Raw genomic sequence first — 17588 nt, forward strand, 5'->3', positions numbered from 1 at the left:
CCCATTATCAGTAACACACGTCTGCATCCCGCCATTTCTCAGTAATACACCTTTGTGCCCCACCATTACTCAGTAACACACGTCTGTACCCCATTACTCAGTAACACACATCTGTACCCCATTATCAGTAACACACGTCTGCATCCCGCCATTTCTCAGTAATACACCTTTGTGCCCCGCCATTACTCAGTAACACACGTCTGTACCTCACCATTACTCAGTAACACACATCTGTACCTCACCATTAGTCTGTACCTCACCATTACTCAGTAACACACATCTGTACCTCACCATTACTCAGTAACACACGTCTGTACCTCACCATTACTCAGTAACACACGTCTGTACCTCGCCATTTCTCATTAACACACGTCTGTACCCCATTACTCAGTAACACATTTCTGTACCCCGCCATTACTCAGTAACACACATCTGCCCGCGGCAGCTACGTGACGTCAGGCAGCAAAGAGGTTCTCCCGGCCAGCTGCAGGAGCTGCGCTGGCCGGGAGTTACTCCTCAAATGCAAAACCATCGCCGCTGTGCGATGCTTTTGCACTTCTGCGGGGCGGACTAGCCCAGTCCCCCCTCATGTCTGAGTGCCTGATCGTAGCTGTGCTCAATTTAGCACAGCTACGATCAATTCGGAATGACCCCCATTATTCCAACATAATACACCTGACTGTCCTCTGCTGCAGATTGTCTACAGGTGAGTGTGGGGGCGGAGCTCTGCCATCAGGTAGCTCCTCCCACTCCTCTGCTGCTGATCATCCAGGTTGTTCTCCTCAGTCACATCAGATCCAGTGTAGGGACTGTGCACTGTCCCCAATATGAAGACTTCTCTGTCTGTCTTCCTCCTGCTCCTCCTCTGTTATATCCCGGAGATCACATCAGGTGAGTGTGTGCTGTATCCAGCGCTCATGCTTTATTACAGGTGTTATACCGGTGTGTTATTACAGGTGTTATACTGATGTGTTATTACAGGTGTTATACCGATGTGTTATTACAGGTGTTATACCGATGTGTTATTACAGGTGTTATACCGATGTGTTATTACAGGTAACCTATAGATAACAAAGTACAGGTGTTATAATGGTTTGTTATTATAGGTGTTATACTGATGTTATTATAGGTGTTATACTGATGTTATTATAGGTGGTATACTGGTTTGTTATTATAGGTGTTGTTATACTGATATGTTATTACAAGTGTTATTACTGATATGTTATTACAGGTGTTATACGGGTTTGTTATTATAGGTGTTATACTGATGTTATTACTGATATGTTATTACAGGTGTTATTACTGATATGTTATTACTGATATGTTATTACAGGTGTTATTACTGATATGTTATTACAGGTGTTATTACTGATATGTTATTACAGGTGTTATTACTCATATGTTATTACAGGTGTTATTACTGATATGTTATTACAGGTGTTATTACTCATATGTTATTACAGGTGTTATTACTCATATGTTATTACAGGTGTTATACGGGTTTGTTATTATAGGTGTTATACTGGGCCCCCTAGGCTAGCAAACTCAGAACACTAGCCACGTAGACATCTGTTGGGAATAGTAACTCTGCCTGAGGCATGGCGCGGGTACACGATTTAAAGTTCTGAACAAGTTTCATGATATTCTGAAGCAGCTAAATTATACTAACCCAGGGGGTCCTATGCTCTGAACCGTTATACTGATATGTTATTACAGGTAACCAAGTGCTGATACATTCTTACATGTAGTATACAGATACATTGTTACTGACACATTATTACAGGTGTTACACTAATAATCGGATACATTATAAGAGGTATTATACTGTCACATTATAAGAGGTATTATACTGATACATTATTTACAGATGAATGTTACACCCATAAGCCGATACATTATCAGAGGTATTATCCTGTACATTATAAGAGGTATTATACTGATACATTATTACAGATGTTACACCCTTAAGCCGATACATTATAAGAGGTATTATCCTGTACATTATAAGAGGTATTATACTGATACATTATTACAGATGTTACACCCTTAAGCCGATACATTATAAGAGGTATTATACTGTACATTATAAGAGGTATTATACTGATACATTATTACAGATGTTACACCCTTAAGCCGATACATTATAAGAGGTATTATACTGTACATCAGGCCTGGCCAACCTGTGGCTCTCCAGATGTTATGAAACTACACATCCCAGCATGCCCTGCCACAGTTTTAGCATTCCCTAATAGCAAAACAGTGGCAAGGCATGATGGGCCTTGTAGTTTTACAACAGCTGGAGAGCCACAGGTTGGCCAGGCCTGCTGTACATTATAAGCAGTATTATACTGTACATTATAAGAGGTATTATACTGATACATTATTACAGATGAATGATACACCCATAAGCCGATACATTATAAGAGGTATTATACTGTACATTATAAGAGGTATTATACTGATACATTATTACAGATGAATGATACACCTATAAGCCGATACATTATAAGAGGTATTATACTGTACATTATAAGAGGTATTATCCTGTACATTATAAGAGGTATTATCCTGTAGATTATAAGAGGTATTATACTGTACATTATAAGAGGTATTATCCTGTACATTATAAGAGGTATTATACTGTACATTATAAGAGGTATTATACTGATACATTATTACAGATGAATGATACACCTATAAGCCGATACATTATAAGAGGTATTATCCTGTACATTATAAGAGGTATTATCCTGTAGATTATAAGACGTATTATACGGATTCATTATTACAGATGTTACACCCTTAAGCCGAGACATTGTCACAGGCATTGTACAATAGGAAATGAATGATAAACCGGTCCTAACATTATCACAGGTATTAAACCTGTCACATTGCTGACCCCCCGCAAACTCAGAAACACCCCCAGAATACTGTACACACATAAGGTCATTTGAATATATAATTGTTCAAAATAAAATCTAATTTCTGGGGTATTGTCCTCACCATGTGCCCCCATCACACCAGTGACGTGTGCGCAGAACCGGCCATATCTCCAATTAATGAACCTTCTTTACTCGTTTCAGATTCCAACAATACAGTGGCGAGTGTACTGCAATGTCCAGGTAAGTTCCCAATATCTGTATCCCGGTCTGTGCTAGGTCAGAGCCCCCCTCCCCCCCGGTCAGTCCCTCATCAGGGTCTCACGGAGCGGGGACAAGATTGTACCACGTATACAGGGGGCGGAGTCAGGGGTGAAGGCGTCTCTAGGCACAACGGTAAACCCCCTCCTAATTGTATTATTGTTATTGATTGGTTATAAGCCCTCATTTGCTGATAGCCAGTTTAATGGAATAATAAAGAAAAAGCCACGATGACATTTTAATTGTGTATACATATTTACTAAGTGGGACAGCTACAGGGACAGTGTGTGCAGGTCCTACCCGCTTACACTCTTTTCAAGACAGCATATGGTACAGTGCAGTGGAGATACTCTGCAGTTACTGGTACATTTCAGTCTAACAGTACCAACACAAGCATCAAAGTGCCTCCCCCAAACAGGTGCATCCCCTAGGCATGTGCCTCACGTGACTAACAGGAAATTCGCCACTGCATGTATATGGAGATTTGCATTTAATTATACTTTATGTATAAGACAATGGGGGAGATTTAACAAATCTTGGAGACAAAATGGAGAGAGATAAAGTACCAACCAATCAGCTTCTGTCATATTACAGGCTGTGCTAGAAATATGTCAGACTCTGATTGGTCGGTACTTTATCTTTCTCCAAGATATGATAAATCTCCCCCAATATATGGTCATTGTAGAACATTCCTTATCAGTAGAATACTGGCTCCATAGGACAGTGGAATTATTTTATAACCATTTGATGATGGCCAAAGTGGAAGCTGTAACGTAAAAAGCCAAACCGGGGCCCAGACATCTGTGCGGAACCGGAACCCTCAGGGAGGCGCCGCTCAGCAGCACCAGGACAGAGTAGATTCATTATCTCTTATTGTAGGGGAAATAACGTACGGATTGTCAGTAAATTTACTGAGGGGTGGTGACTTTCACTCTGGGTTTCCAAAGCCAGGAAATCGTGCGCAAAGTGGGTGAAATGCGTCGCTCAAAACGCATATTTCTCCAGCTGCGCCTCAGTTGGTTTGCACAGAGCACATCATGGCCTAATGCACAGCGGGCCTACTCTGCAAACTATAAGTTAGGGATGGCCATTGACCATCGATGATTCCTCATCATCGATGGTTTGTGGCCGATGTCGAATGCTTTTGCCATCGATAGGAGAGAACCAGATGTTTCCCTCCATCAATGGCACAGCATAAACAAAAATAATTATATTATGCAATGTGTCGGGACACGGAGCATAGCTCCGCCCCCATTTTTTGATTGGTCCGCGGCCCAGCCAGCTCATTTCACTGGTGGCCATCGAGTGGTGCTAACCATCGATGGTTTGCCATAGATGGTTTATGTACCATTGATGGTCATCAGCGATAGTGTCATTGATGGCAACCATCAATGGACAGACCACGATGGCCATCCCTACTATAAGTGCACCTTGGCGTGCAGATCGCACTGTGAAACGTCACATCACAATCCAACCTCCGACCTCCTCATTCTCAATAAAATAGACATTCCAGTTTGTCACCTAAAATACTGCTCATTTATTTTTATTTTCTATCTGGGTCCCAATAAAATTGTGGGATGAGACCAAATCTCTGCCAGTGTTGTGTCATTTGTGTCCCAGTCCAGAAAACGAGGCGGCACGCTGTACCCACTTGCTGGGAACCAATTCATTCCACATACTGTCTGCACCGAACGGCTGGGCAATTTTATGCTCCTCCCCCAATGCCGCCATCTTGCTGCGTCAGGTCATGCACCTTTGCAGACATCCAGGCCCACTTGTGCCAATAAAGGTGTCCACTGCTTACCTAACCAAAGATATTCTACCCCATTAATACGGTACATGTGTGTCTTCCTGTACGCCCTCTGACCCCGGAGTGCCATTGCTGTGTGACTGGACCATATCACCACGCACCTTTTAACCTGTGCAATCTTGCTGCACCAATACAGTATGCTGCCATTGTCCTCGTGTATTAAACCCCTAGCATCATACAGATTGTAAGCCTGTCTGTCACTTAGTAACCAGCTTTGTTTGTCTGTAAAGCACCACGGCACATGCTGGCGCTATATAAATACATGTCCCGTTTTTGTGTTTGCCCCCCTACAGAAGACAGCAGCATCTGCGACTTGGCCAGCAGCTGCTGTACGCCGGGAATGGACAGCTACGGCTGGATCGCGGCCGCTGTGGGCTGGGGTTTGTGGTTCTTCACCATCATCCTCTTCTGTGTCTGTAAAGTTATGAACTTGCACCCAAATGAGCCCAAATACCTCCATGCATAACTGGGGGAACCCTAACGAAGGAGGAACATCCAGGAAGAGGCGAAACGCAGCAGGATCCATCCCAGAGAGAGTCCTGAGGAACGACATAAACTCCAACTTTCCTGCTGGTGTCATTGGGGGGAGATGTATCAAGCCTTGGAGAGTGATGAAGTGGAGAAGTTGCCCAAAGCAAGCAGTCATCTTATAACTGTCATGTATCTAGAGCGGTCTTTGAAATGACAGAAGCGGATTGTTTTCTGCAACCGCTGCACTTTATCTCTCTCCAACGCTTGATACATCTCTCCCTATGTTTCATGTCCCATTTAACATTGTTATTCCCAGTGTGTACTCAGAGACTTTCCTGACACCGTGCGCCCTGCATCAGCCTGAACACAAAATACATCGCATTAATGTCTGTCATCGCGTATTAATGTGCGTCAGTGCAGGGCGGGAACGGTTCCAGGCTCATATTTACTAATGCACAATGATTTAATGAGGCTACCGGATAATTGCTGACTCAATAATCTGTGGGGCGATGGGGGGAACCAGTACATATATATATTTATTGTATTCACATGGTGTGTTGCTTCAAGGTATCTATTTACTAAGCCTTGGATGGAGATAAAGCGGTATATTCAATTAGGGTCGGATCCATTCCGACATGCATTTGTCGGCATGGATCCGACAACCCCTATTCAATCCCATCTCAATTCGACTTTAAAAAAAGTCGAATTGAGATGAGACCTGTAAGCGGAGGAGAGGGGGGAGACCAGCGGGCAGACGGAGGAGAGCAGTGCTACCTTAGCTCTGCAGAAGGATGTCTCACAGCCGCCAGACCTCACGGCAGTGTCCACCCGGCTCCAGCAAGCGTGACCTCACTTGCTGGAGCCGGGTTGGACGCTGCCGTGAGCTGCGCAGCTGTGACACATCCTCCTACAGCGCTGTGCTGTAGCGCTGCTCTCCCCCGTCTACCCGCGGCTGTCCCCCGTCTCCCCGCGGCTCTCCCCACTCTCCTCCTCTCGGGTCCCTCATCTCAGTCCGACATTTTTTTATGTCGGACTGAGATGGTCGGAAACGGGGCCAAATCCTGTCGAATTTGGCCCCGTTTCCCTCAAAAGTACATGAATCGGCAGCTATACCGCCGATTCACGTACTATTCGACAAGTCGAATTCCCCAACTTGTCGAATAAAAATAGCGGGGACTGAATAGGTTGAATAACGATTCGACCTTAAAAAGTCGAAAACTGACGTCTTTTCGACAGACGGCAGCTTTCGACCCTAATTGAATATACCCCAAAGTGGACGGAGATAAAGTATCAGCCAATCAGCTCCTAAGTGTCATTTTTCAAACGCAGCCTGTAACGTGGTAGTTAGGAGCTGATTGGCTGATACTTTATCTCTCTCCCAGTTTGAATTTAATTTAAATCAACAGACGTGAATAACAGTAACAGGACACATTCCATAGAAGCCTCTGGATGAGCCGGGCAAACATAAGACGCGCGCCATCAATTAATCAGCGGTGATGTCACAGCTCCTACCGAATGGTTAGGCTGAATGTAATATCCGCCCCCAAAATGGCGGCCTCCGCTGCGTCTGCAGATGGCACTTTTAAAAGGGATAGACCTTGAACCCCTGTACGTTATTTGTATCAAACGCTGACAGTATTTCGGTAACAATATTAAGCACGGCTTTCATGACGCTAAATGGAAATAAAATCTGAAATTATTGGATCATTTGGTGAAAATATTTTTTTTTTCCAGATTTCTTTTTATTATTTTGCTCCATTATAACATGCACCAGTCACTGAGTGACACGATCACCAATTACCAGCTGAGGGACCCCCGGCTAACCGACCCCCCACCCCCCCTTCCCCCACACGTGCACATAATAAAAAAACAAAACAGAAAAACATCTTAACATTGGAAAATTAAGAAAAACACACAAACATCTCGAAAAACTGAGATCACAGCAAATTTACTCCCCTCGGACTGGTCCCGCCAGCCCTACCCCCTCCACCCCCCAACAAAACCAAACACAAAAAAATGACAAAGAACGTTTACATAGAAAGTGGTGTTTATGGATCTATAGACCTGTCGGGCCAATAACAACACACATACACCCCGTAGGCCCGGTCACAACGCATTCCAGGGTTTAACCCCTTCACAGCCCGCGAGACCAGCACTTCGTACCATAAAGGACTTTTGGAAAATGGGGAAAGACCACAAATGGTGCTGGGAGGGTTTTTTTGTTTTTACAAAAAGTTCTGTTCCATTACGCACAAACTTTTTCCTCTGAAGTTGCCATTTCCTCGTACGGATATTCCCACAGTTCTCCGGCTAAGTGTCGATTGGTTGGTGGCGACACAGCGGCGGGATATCAGTTTGTTTGGGGCACAGATAACGGATTTAACAGAAGCCGACAAAGTGTCAACATCCAAATAAAGAACAGTCGCGGCGGCTCAGCGCACCGAGCAGATTGCATATTGCTGTGTACAACTAGCACCTTAAATTAACCCTCCCGTTCGCTGGCTGGCTGGGTCAGCAACATCAGGCGTTTTCAGATAAAGCAGCGGTATGTACTGTGTCGACAACCGCAACGACCAAAATGGCAGGCGTTATCTGCAGCGTGAGTGACAGGTAGTGAATGTTTGTGGGAGGTAATGGAGGATGGCTACAGAAACGCAGGCACGTCATGACCGTGTCAGAGCTGCCACTGCAAATTCATACACACTGCTCAATGGTGAGACTGATGGTGCGACTTTGTACACAAGCAGCGCAGCATATATTTGCAGATCCACTACGTGCAAAAACTCAGTAGCGAATGCAGCTATGCCCCGCTCTGATCAGGCCCCAGGAGCCGTCCTGGTTCCAAGAATTCTTCTCAGTCTCCTTAAAAACCTACAGTATTTGGAGTTCCAATCTATTTTGTAACCCTGTTAATGAAATAAGGACCCTCCTTCCTGGGTACTGGGAATAACTGGACCCTCCTTCCTGGGTACTGGGAATAAGTGGACCCTCCTTCCTGGGTACTGGGAATAACTGGACCCTCCTTCCTGGGTACTGGGAATAAGTGGACACTCCTTCCTGGGTGCTGGGAATAACTGGATCCTCCTTCCTGGGTACTGGGAATAACTGGACCCTCCTTTCTGGGTACTGGGAATAACTGGACCCTCCTTCCTGGGTACTGGGAATAACTGGACCCTCCTTCCTGGGTACTGGGAATAACTGGACCCTCCTTCCTGGGTACTGGGAATAAGTGGACCCTCCTTCCTGGGTACTGGGAATAACTGGACCCTCCTTCCTGGGTACTGGGAATAACTGGACCCTCCTTCCTGGCTACTGGGAATAACTGGACCCTCCTTCCTGGGTCCTGTGAATAAAACTGGACCCTCCTTCCTGGGAATAAAACTGGACCCTCCTTCCTGGGTACTGGGAATAACTGGACCCTCCCTTCCTGGGTACTGGGAATAACTGGACCCCCCCCTTCCTGGGTACTGGGAATAACTGGACCCTCCCCTTCCTGGGTACTGGGAATAACTGGACCCTCCCTTCCTGGGTACTGAGAATAACTGGACCCTCCTTCCTGGGTACTGATAATAACTGGACCCTCCCTTCCTGGGTACTGGGAATAACTGGACCCTCCTTCCTGGGTACTGGGAATAACTGGACCCTCCTTCCTAGGTACTGGGAATAAGTGGACCCTCCTTCCTGGGTATTGGGAATAACTGGACCCTCCCTTCCTGGGTACTGGGAATAACTGGACCCTCCTTCCTGGGTACTGGGAATAACTGGACCCTCCTTCCTGGGTACTGGGAATAACTGGACCCTCCTTCCTGGGTACTGGGAATAACTGGACCCTCCTTCCTGGGTACTGGGAATAACTGGACCCTCCTTCCTGGGTACTGGGAATAACTGGACCCTCCTTCCTGGGTACTGGGAATAACTGGACCCTCCTTCCTGGGTACTGGGAATAACTGGACCCTCCTTCCTGGGTACTGGGAATAACTGGACCCTCCTTCCTGGGTACTGATAATAACTGGACCCTCCTTCCTGGGTACTGGGAATAACTGGACCCTCCTTCCTGGGTACTGGGAATAACTGGACCCTCCTTCCTGGGTACTGGGAATAACTGGACCCTCCTTCCTGGGTCCAGTTATTCCCAGTACCCAGTACTGGGAATAAAACTGCATTTTGTTGGCATTTAATAATTGGGCATTAAACCATTTTACCACCTAGAAGTGACTCTGGGGTATACTCACACACACATACTTTGCTCATCTGACTCTTACACCCCAACATAGTGATGTCTTTATACTGACAGCCTGTTCCATCCTGGTGAGGACTCCTCAGTGCAGGATAGGATCACGCTGTCCCACGCTCACCGTCTACCCCATCTGTGTCACCCCTGTCTGTCTGCCCCTCCCCTTCAGAATGTAAGCTCTCACGATCAGGGCCCTCTTCCCTCATGTGCTTTTCCTTCTCTTACTTAAACCATATTCTATTTCATACTGCCTGCAACAACAACCCCGCGGTTTTCTGCCGCCCTGATACTTATCTCAGTGCCGTCTGCTGACGCAGCTATGTCTATATACCCTGTACTTGTCCTATATTGTCTTGTTCTATAAATCACTGTTTTCTTGTTTTGTATATTTGTTCATGTACTCTGTAATTGTGCGCTGCAGATCCCTTGTGGCGCCATGTAAATAAAAGATGATAATAATAATCGGGACATCATATGTCATTACAAGTCCGCTGGAATTGATTCAAAGGGGTTAATTTACTAAACGGGGGCTTTCCAAAGCCGCTTATTATCTGCGATTTGCCCAACAGAATTTATAACAGCAACACTTTTAGGTGCAATGCTCACCTGGCGTTACAGTGCCGCTGTTGTGCAATCTGCGGGTAAGAACGCTGATAAAGCTGCCATTTAGTAAATAAGCCCCAAAGAGTCACCCCAAGAATAACTTGTATGTAATGATATATAAACCTACAGTGACACATTGGGGTAAATTTACTAAGGTGGGAGTTTTTTTAGAACTAGTGATGTTGCCCACAGCAACCAATCAGATTCTACGTAACATTTATCAAGCTGCTTCTAGAAGATAAAGATAGAATCTGATTGGTTGCTATAGACAACATCACCAGTTCTAAAAAACTCCCACCTTAGTAAATTTACCCCATTGACTGCAATGGTTTGGAAAGCAGAAGGATAATGCACTTCCTAGTAATACCTCACTGCTGACCTCTGACCCTCCTCACCCCCAGGCAGTAACCAGCTGGGAGCTGGATTTTGCATTGTGTTGAATAATACGGAGACGCTTTTAATGCTGCGCTCTCTGCTCTGTCTTGTTTTATAATTAAACATCTCATTTACAACCACAAACACGTCGCTCCCAGGCCGGCAGAATCTGCATTACTCCCTCATACAACTGGAACCTGTTCTATACTTAACCCTTCCTCACAATAACATAGAAACATAGAATGTGACGGCAGATAAGCACCACTTGGCCCATCTAGTCTGCCCCTTTTTGAACCTTAATTCTTTGTAAGGATATCCTTATGTCTATCCCAAGCATGTTTAAATTGCTCTACAGTCTTAGCCTCTACCACCTCTGATGGGAGGCTATTCCACTTACCCACTACCCTTTCTGTAAAGTAATTTTTCCTTAAATTTCCCCTGAACCTCCCCCCTCCAGTCTCAGTGTATGTCCTCGAGTTCTAATACTTCTCTTCCTTTGAAGAATGTTTCCCTCCTGAACTTTGTTAAGACCCTTGGTATATTTGAAAGTCTCTATCATGTCCCCCCTTTCCCTTCTCTCCTCCAAACTATACATGTTAAGATCTTTTAGCCTTTCCGGGTAGTCTTTGGGTTTGTGAGACCCAAGTGCATGATTTAGCATTTTTTAGCATTAAACTGTAGTTGCCACGTTCTTGACCATTTTTCAAGCCTACCTAGGTCATCAATCATTTGTTTTACCCCTCCCGGTGTGTCTACCCTGTTGCATATCTTTGTATCATCTGCAAAAAGGCATACCTTCCCTTCAATACCATCTGCAATGTCACAAACAAAGATATTAAAGAGAACTGGACCAAGTACAGATCCCTGGGGTACTCCACTGGTAACATTTCCCTCCATAGATTGCACTCCATTAACTACAACTGTCTGTTTCCTGTCCTGCAACCAGGTTCTTATCCATTTAACTGTTTTATAATCCACCCCCACACTTTCAAGTTTATTTAGCAGTCTGCGATGTGGGACACTGTCAAATGCCTTACTAAACTCTAGATATGCTACATCTACAGCTCCCTCTTGATCTATTATTTTCGTCAGAGTCAAAAAAACTCAATAAGATTTGTTTGTCCCACCCTCCAATCCAATCTACTACTCTTCCCATAATCCTTCACTGCACAAGAACACCGTACTATCGCTGTCCAACCGCATTTGTTACTCCGTATGCGCAGCCGGCGCCATGGAAGTGACCCGGCGATCAGCTTGCTCTGCGCAGGACATTTAACCCCGACACTGCCGGATAACATCAAGCTAAAACTGACGGATTCTTCACATCATTATCCCCCCCTTCTCCAGTTACACCTTGCGGTGCCTTCTGGTAAATCACATCCGGTTTCCAAATGTCACCATCAAATTAATGCTTGGGAAACCATTTAATCTCCCTCATTATAAAACACATTTCTGGGGCTCCCTACCACCCGCAACTAATTACTCTCTCTTACACAGTACTACTTCATACCTGCTTTAATACTTTAATACCTGCAAAGATGATTTTACTCCGGCGAAACGCGATGTAATGTGGGAGTACCACCCCACCCTCTACTTCATGTTTATAAAGCTACAATATAACCTGATTATACATTATTTTAGTAAAATATATTACAAGTGATTTCTGATCCTATTAGTATTTAAAAATGTTGTATTTAAGTAGATAAAAAGCCCCCTGCTCCCTGCTAGCAAAGCTGCCCAATCACACGCCGGGGATTCAGGAACCATGAACCTGCGTAGTCCCATGATGCTCCAGGGATCTCAGGCTGTAAAACTGCTGCAGAAGACGCACGGAGAAGCCGTATCTGAATACTCTGTTTGTTGTACAACTTTAAAACTCCTGTGACCGCAGAAACGCATGGGTCCTGTGACCGCAGAAACGCGTGGGTCCTGGGAAGGGGAACCGCGCCGTCGTGCTGGTTGGGGGAGTAACTTATTATAATAAAACTATTTCAAATTATCCTACAGATCAAAGTAAAACATTCTACACTCCCCAGACCCTCTGATCTCTCCTATCTATCTACTAAAGGGCAATCTACTTCTGACAACACCCCATATGTTTAGCTGTGGGGTAATGAGTCGCAACTAAGGGAGTGGACAAATAAAAAAATAAAAAATTGTGTTACCCTTGCATGAGTTCCTGAAGGGCAGATCTGCCCCCCCCACCTCTCCCCCACCCGAGGCTTTTTGCCCTCATCAATAAATTATATCAGCATGTTTCGCGCAGTGTCCGGCCCACAAGCACATACTAATAACACGTGTGCAGCTCTGCCCGTGTAATACTTGGACATCAATCATTTGGAAAATATAGCCCTTTGTAATTCACGTTATGCAGAGTCGCACTGGCGCCGTATGATAAACGCTAACGTCTGCTCTATCAGGCTTACTGTCGCCGGCAATGTGTGTTCTTGGCTCAATGCGATTGTAAGCTCTTGGGCCCTTAAATGCCTACAACCATCTGCTGCAGGTCTGACGCACTGGAGGAACTATAAACAGTGCTGGCAGGATTAATATGCCTGTTACCCGGGCCTAATAACCGCTCTACCCGAGGCGGCCTGTGCTGCTGACCCATCCTGCTGTAAAGATGCCGGGCCACGCGTTTCACGCACTCCTCTCTGACAGTGCCAGCTACCCCCCTCAGGCCCTCCAGCCTGAAGCTCTGGCTTCCATAGGAAGCGGACATTACACCAGCTGAGCCCCTATCAGCTGTGGTAGGTGCTCGATACCGCCTGTTTCTGGGAGAGACGCAGGAGTTCTTCTCGGATGGCCTTGATGAGGGAGGCGGAGGAGTGACCCAGATGGACGTCCTCGGCAGAGCTGGAGGGGTAACAGATGGAAGGTGGGAGGTGTGATGTCGGCGGGCGATTAGGACCTCTATTCACCGAGAACATCTGGGGGGTTCCGTAATCCTGGTTCCCGTGTGGGATCCCCTGGAAAAAAAAGGCAGATTTTAATGAAAGATCTAGGGGGCCCAAGTGACATAACGACTGCGCCGTCCTCTAGAACGCCGTTCTTATAGCGGTGTAAGGAGGCTTTGGGGTCCAGACCAGACATGAATTACAGTGGGGTGTATGAGGCCATTATATATCCAGTCTGTAAATACGCCATTAGCTGGATAACTTACCGCGTCTCTGTGCAGGACATTTCTTGGAGTCTCCTCGTCATAGTACGAGGACCAGCCAGGACCTCCAGACGGCTGCCCGGGCCTGTTAGATGCCAGGTCTGTGGGCTGAGCGCCCATTCGGCTGGCAATGCCCACCTGGGTCAGCTGGTGGATCTGGGCCGAGCCTTTTGGGAGAAATAGATTTCATGTCAGCCACATGGAACTGCGAAACTTCATCGCAACAAACCAGAAACTACAGAGGGAGGAGGCAGATAGAGAACCGTGACCGGGAAACCAGGGATCTGACAGACGGACAGAATCAGAGGGTGATAAGTAACCGACAGGGGCAATTTACTTATACAGGTTTCACTTATTTATCTCCAACAGATGTATATAAAAAGACCACTACCTGAAGTGCTGCCCAGGGGCCGGGGTCTGGATACCGACGCTATGTCCTCCTGGTAGGTGCGGGAGGGGTACTGCGCATCTCCCTGCTGAGACTCTGGCTGTGGCGCCTCTGCCGGGGGCAGGAACCCTGAGCCGAACCCGGGGCTTCTGCGGAGGGATGGAAGGAGGCGCTGAGAGCTAAATCATACATTCCTAACTATCCCAATGCTACGGCTGTATAATACAATATCACTAATCTCACCCATCAACACAGATCTGAGGCCACAGGACAAGCACAAATAACAGAACCGCCCAAAACGACCAATCAGATTCTACCTTATCTAGTACATGCTAGAACATTGTAGCTATAAGCTGATTGGTTACTATGGCCAACTTCTCTACCCAAGGGCCAATCACGGTCATGCATCTGCACATTAGCATATTCTGTAGTTAGTCCAGTAACTGAAGTCCCGGAGCACCGGAACCCACGGGCTACATAGACAAAGTAACATATACATAATCCATGTTTTCCCTGAATGTGAGTTACTTACATACAGTTACGTACTACATAAAAGAGTCGTATTTCATGCCTGAGGGTTACACAGGACACGCACCATACGTAGCAGACATACACAGGGGTGTGGGAGGCAGGAGTGGGCTGCAGGAGCAGAGCTGGACCAGGACGGCGGAGAAGGTAAAATGCTGTTATGTGACACAGCCCTGATCAATCTCCGCTGAGAATCAGTGTTGGAGCACAGCTCGGAACTCAATGTGCCATGACGGCCTTGCCAGCTCATTAACCCCACCACTAAGCGGCACCTCCAGGAAATTTCCAGGCACCGCCCGCCAGCGGCAGCTGCATTCTGGGTAAATGCACGCACTTCTGCTTCTATTCTACAACGGACAATGAAAGTTGCAGCGTGTTTTTGTGCAACGCCTCCAAAAATTCTGTATGTAAAGGAAAAATAAACTGAGTCAAACTGCGTTACCCTACAAAAGGTGTCACGAAACGCAACGGTCACCTACGCATTGCAGACGCAGCCGTGGCGGGAATATCTAATACAGAGAATGCAGAATAGAGGCACCACTGAGGCGCTTCATTCATCAGCCACTGGCACCGAGTGGACTGACAGCCGCGATTCTCATAAGTATTGACACATCTGACAAGATGGCCGTCTCCGCAGGGTCTGTACCTGGCCTTTGTCATTAACACTCCTGCCACCTTCCCATAAAACACAGGTCGTATAACATAAGAGGTCAGGGCCTGCTTGCAGAATACGTACAGACAGGCAGATCTATACGGCTAATATACCAGCATGGAAATTTCATTTTATTGTATCGCTACCCAGAATCCTTAGCTCCCATGAATGTTCCCATTACCAATGGTCAGACAAGAGCGATACTGAGTTATGTGAGGGAGAAAGTAGTACAAGGATGATTAGAGAGTTGTGTGCTGCCCCCTGCTGTCCTAAGCTCTCATTTCCTCCAGCGCTGATGTTACCTTGTCAGAAGACTTGGAGCAGAGGTCTGGACCGCCCCAAATTCTACAAATCTCTGAAAGGGAAGAAAAACAGAGCACCATTAATATGCGGGATATTGCCCTCATTGCCAGACATAAACCCAGCGTGCTCTACCAACCGCTAGCTAGCAGGGCATGCTGGTAATCGTAGTTCTACAATGGCTGGAACGCCACATATTGCCTATGTCTGCTCTAGATTGTAGTGTTGTATCTCTCTTTATCGCCAGCTATTCACTACTAAACATGACACTGTCACCTCTGATACTTGTATAGTCTTATGCAGACGCTGGCAGTAAATTAGCACATATATCATTCTTCCGAAAATCAGAGATTAGACTGTGACCTGGCAGACTTCTTGCTGACTGAATCACATTTACTTTTATTAAATACAGAAACTCATTGGCTACAATGTATCCTGCGTGTGTCCATAAATAGTATTGGGTGTATAATAGTAAAATGGGTCTGGAGTCGACATGCCCCGTGTCAACCCCTTCACTGCTGGGTGGAACATTCTACAATCTCACTGCTTACAGCAGAACTGCCACCATTATAATGTACAAGTCACATCTGAAATAACATTATAATGTACAAGTCACATCTGACATAACATTATAATGTACAAGTCACATCTGAAATAACTTTATAATGTACAAGTGATATCTGACATAACATTATAATGTACAAGTGACATCTGAAATAACATTATAATGTACAAGTCACATCTGACATAACATTATAATGTACAAGTAATATCTGACATAACATTATAATGTACAAGTCACATCTGACATAACATTATAATGTACAAGTCACATCTGAAATAATAAGAATTTACTTACCGATAATTCTATTTCTCATAGTCCGTAGTGGATGCTGGGGACTCCGTAAGGACCATGGGGAATAGAGGCTCCGCAGGAGACTGGGCACATCTAAAGAAAGCTTTAGGACTATCTGGTGTGCACTGGCTCCTCCCCCTATGACCCTCCTCCAAGCCTCAGTTAGGATACTGTGCCCGGACGAGCGTACACAATAAGGAAGGATTTTGAATCCCGGGTAAGACTCATACCAGCCACACCAATCACACCGTATAACCTGTGATCTGAACCCAGTTAACAGCATGATAACAGAGGAGCCTCTGAAAGATGGCTCACAGCAATAATAACCCGATTTTTGTAACAATAACTATGTACAAGTATTGCAGACAATCCGCACTTGGGATGGGCGCCCAGCATCCACTACGGACTACGAGAAATAGAATTATCGGTAAGTAAATTCTTATTTTCTCTGACGTCCTAAGTGGATGCTGGGGACTCCGTAAGGACCATGGGGATTATACCAAAGCTCCCAAATGGGCGGGAGAGTGCGGATGACTCTGCAGCACCAAATGAGAGAACTCCAGGTCCTCCTCAGCCAGGATATCAATTTTGTAGAATTTTACAAACGTATTTGCTCCTGACCAAGTAGCTGCTCGGCAAAGTTGTAAAGCCGAGACCCCTCGGGCAGCCGCCCAAGATGAGCCCACCTTCCTTGTGGAGTGGGCATTTACAGATTTTTGGCTGTGGCAGGCCTGCCACAGTATGTGCAAGCTGAATTGTACTACAAATCCAACGAGCAATAGTCTGCTTAGAAGCAGGAGCACCCAGCTTGTTGGGTGCACACAGGATAAACAGCGAGTCAGATTTCCTGACTCCAGCCGTCCTGGAAACATATATTTTCAGGGCACTGACAACGTCTAGCAACTTGGAGGCCTCCAAGTCCCTAGTAGCCGCAGGCACCACCAATAGGTTGGTTCAGGTGAGACGCTGAAACCACCTTGGGGAGAAACTGAGGACGAGTCCTCAATTCCGCCCTGTCCGAATGGAAAATCAGATAAGGGCTTTTTCAGGATAAAGCCGCCAATTCTGACA

At 45.8% G+C, this 17588-nt stretch overlaps 2 protein-coding genes across 2 annotated transcripts in view; one reads left to right on the forward strand and one right to left on the reverse strand.

Moving 5' to 3' along the window:
* Positions 1-689: 689 nt before the first annotated feature.
* Positions 690-7125, forward strand: TMEM213 (transmembrane protein 213). Its single transcript, XM_063929248.1, has 3 exons — positions 690-891; positions 3084-3122; positions 5244-7125. Exons 1-3 carry the CDS (start codon positions 828-830, stop codon positions 5414-5416), a joined length of 276 nt encoding a protein of 91 aa, XP_063785318.1. The 5' UTR covers positions 690-827; the 3' UTR covers positions 5417-7125.
* Positions 7126-7450: 325 nt separating this feature from the next.
* Positions 7451-17588, reverse strand: part of KIAA1549 (KIAA1549 ortholog) — an 89406-nt gene continuing 79268 nt past the window's right edge. The window contains exons 17-20 of the mRNA XM_063929249.1: positions 15664-15716; positions 14185-14330; positions 13797-13960; positions 7451-13602 (exon numbers count right to left, since the gene is read on the reverse strand). Of these exons, the coding sequence (XP_063785319.1) occupies positions 13375-13602; positions 13797-13960; positions 14185-14330; positions 15664-15716 (591 nt within the window). The 3' untranslated portion in view covers positions 7451-13374. The remainder of the gene's footprint in view (positions 13603-13796; positions 13961-14184; positions 14331-15663; positions 15717-17588) is intronic.

Source organism: Pseudophryne corroboree, chromosome 6 (genome assembly GCF_028390025.1).
Source record: "Pseudophryne corroboree isolate aPseCor3 chromosome 6, aPseCor3.hap2, whole genome shotgun sequence".
Classification (NCBI taxonomy): Eukaryota; Metazoa; Chordata; class Amphibia; order Anura; family Myobatrachidae; genus Pseudophryne; species Pseudophryne corroboree.

What these genes read in the sequence shown, in the direction of transcription:
- TMEM213 (XM_063929248.1), top strand. Translation starts at nt 828, where the DNA reads ATGAAGACTTCTCTGTCTGTCTTCCTCCTGCTCCTCCTCTGTTATATC. An exon ending in TATCCCGGAGATCACATCAG is followed by an intron (nt 892 to 3,083) that starts GTGAGTGTGTGC and finishes TACTCGTTTCAG; the next exon opens with ATTCCAACAATACAGTGGCG. An exon ending in GAGTGTACTGCAATGTCCAG is followed by an intron (nt 3,123 to 5,243) that starts GTAAGTTCCCAA and finishes GCCCCCCTACAG; the next exon opens with AAGACAGCAGCATCTGCGAC.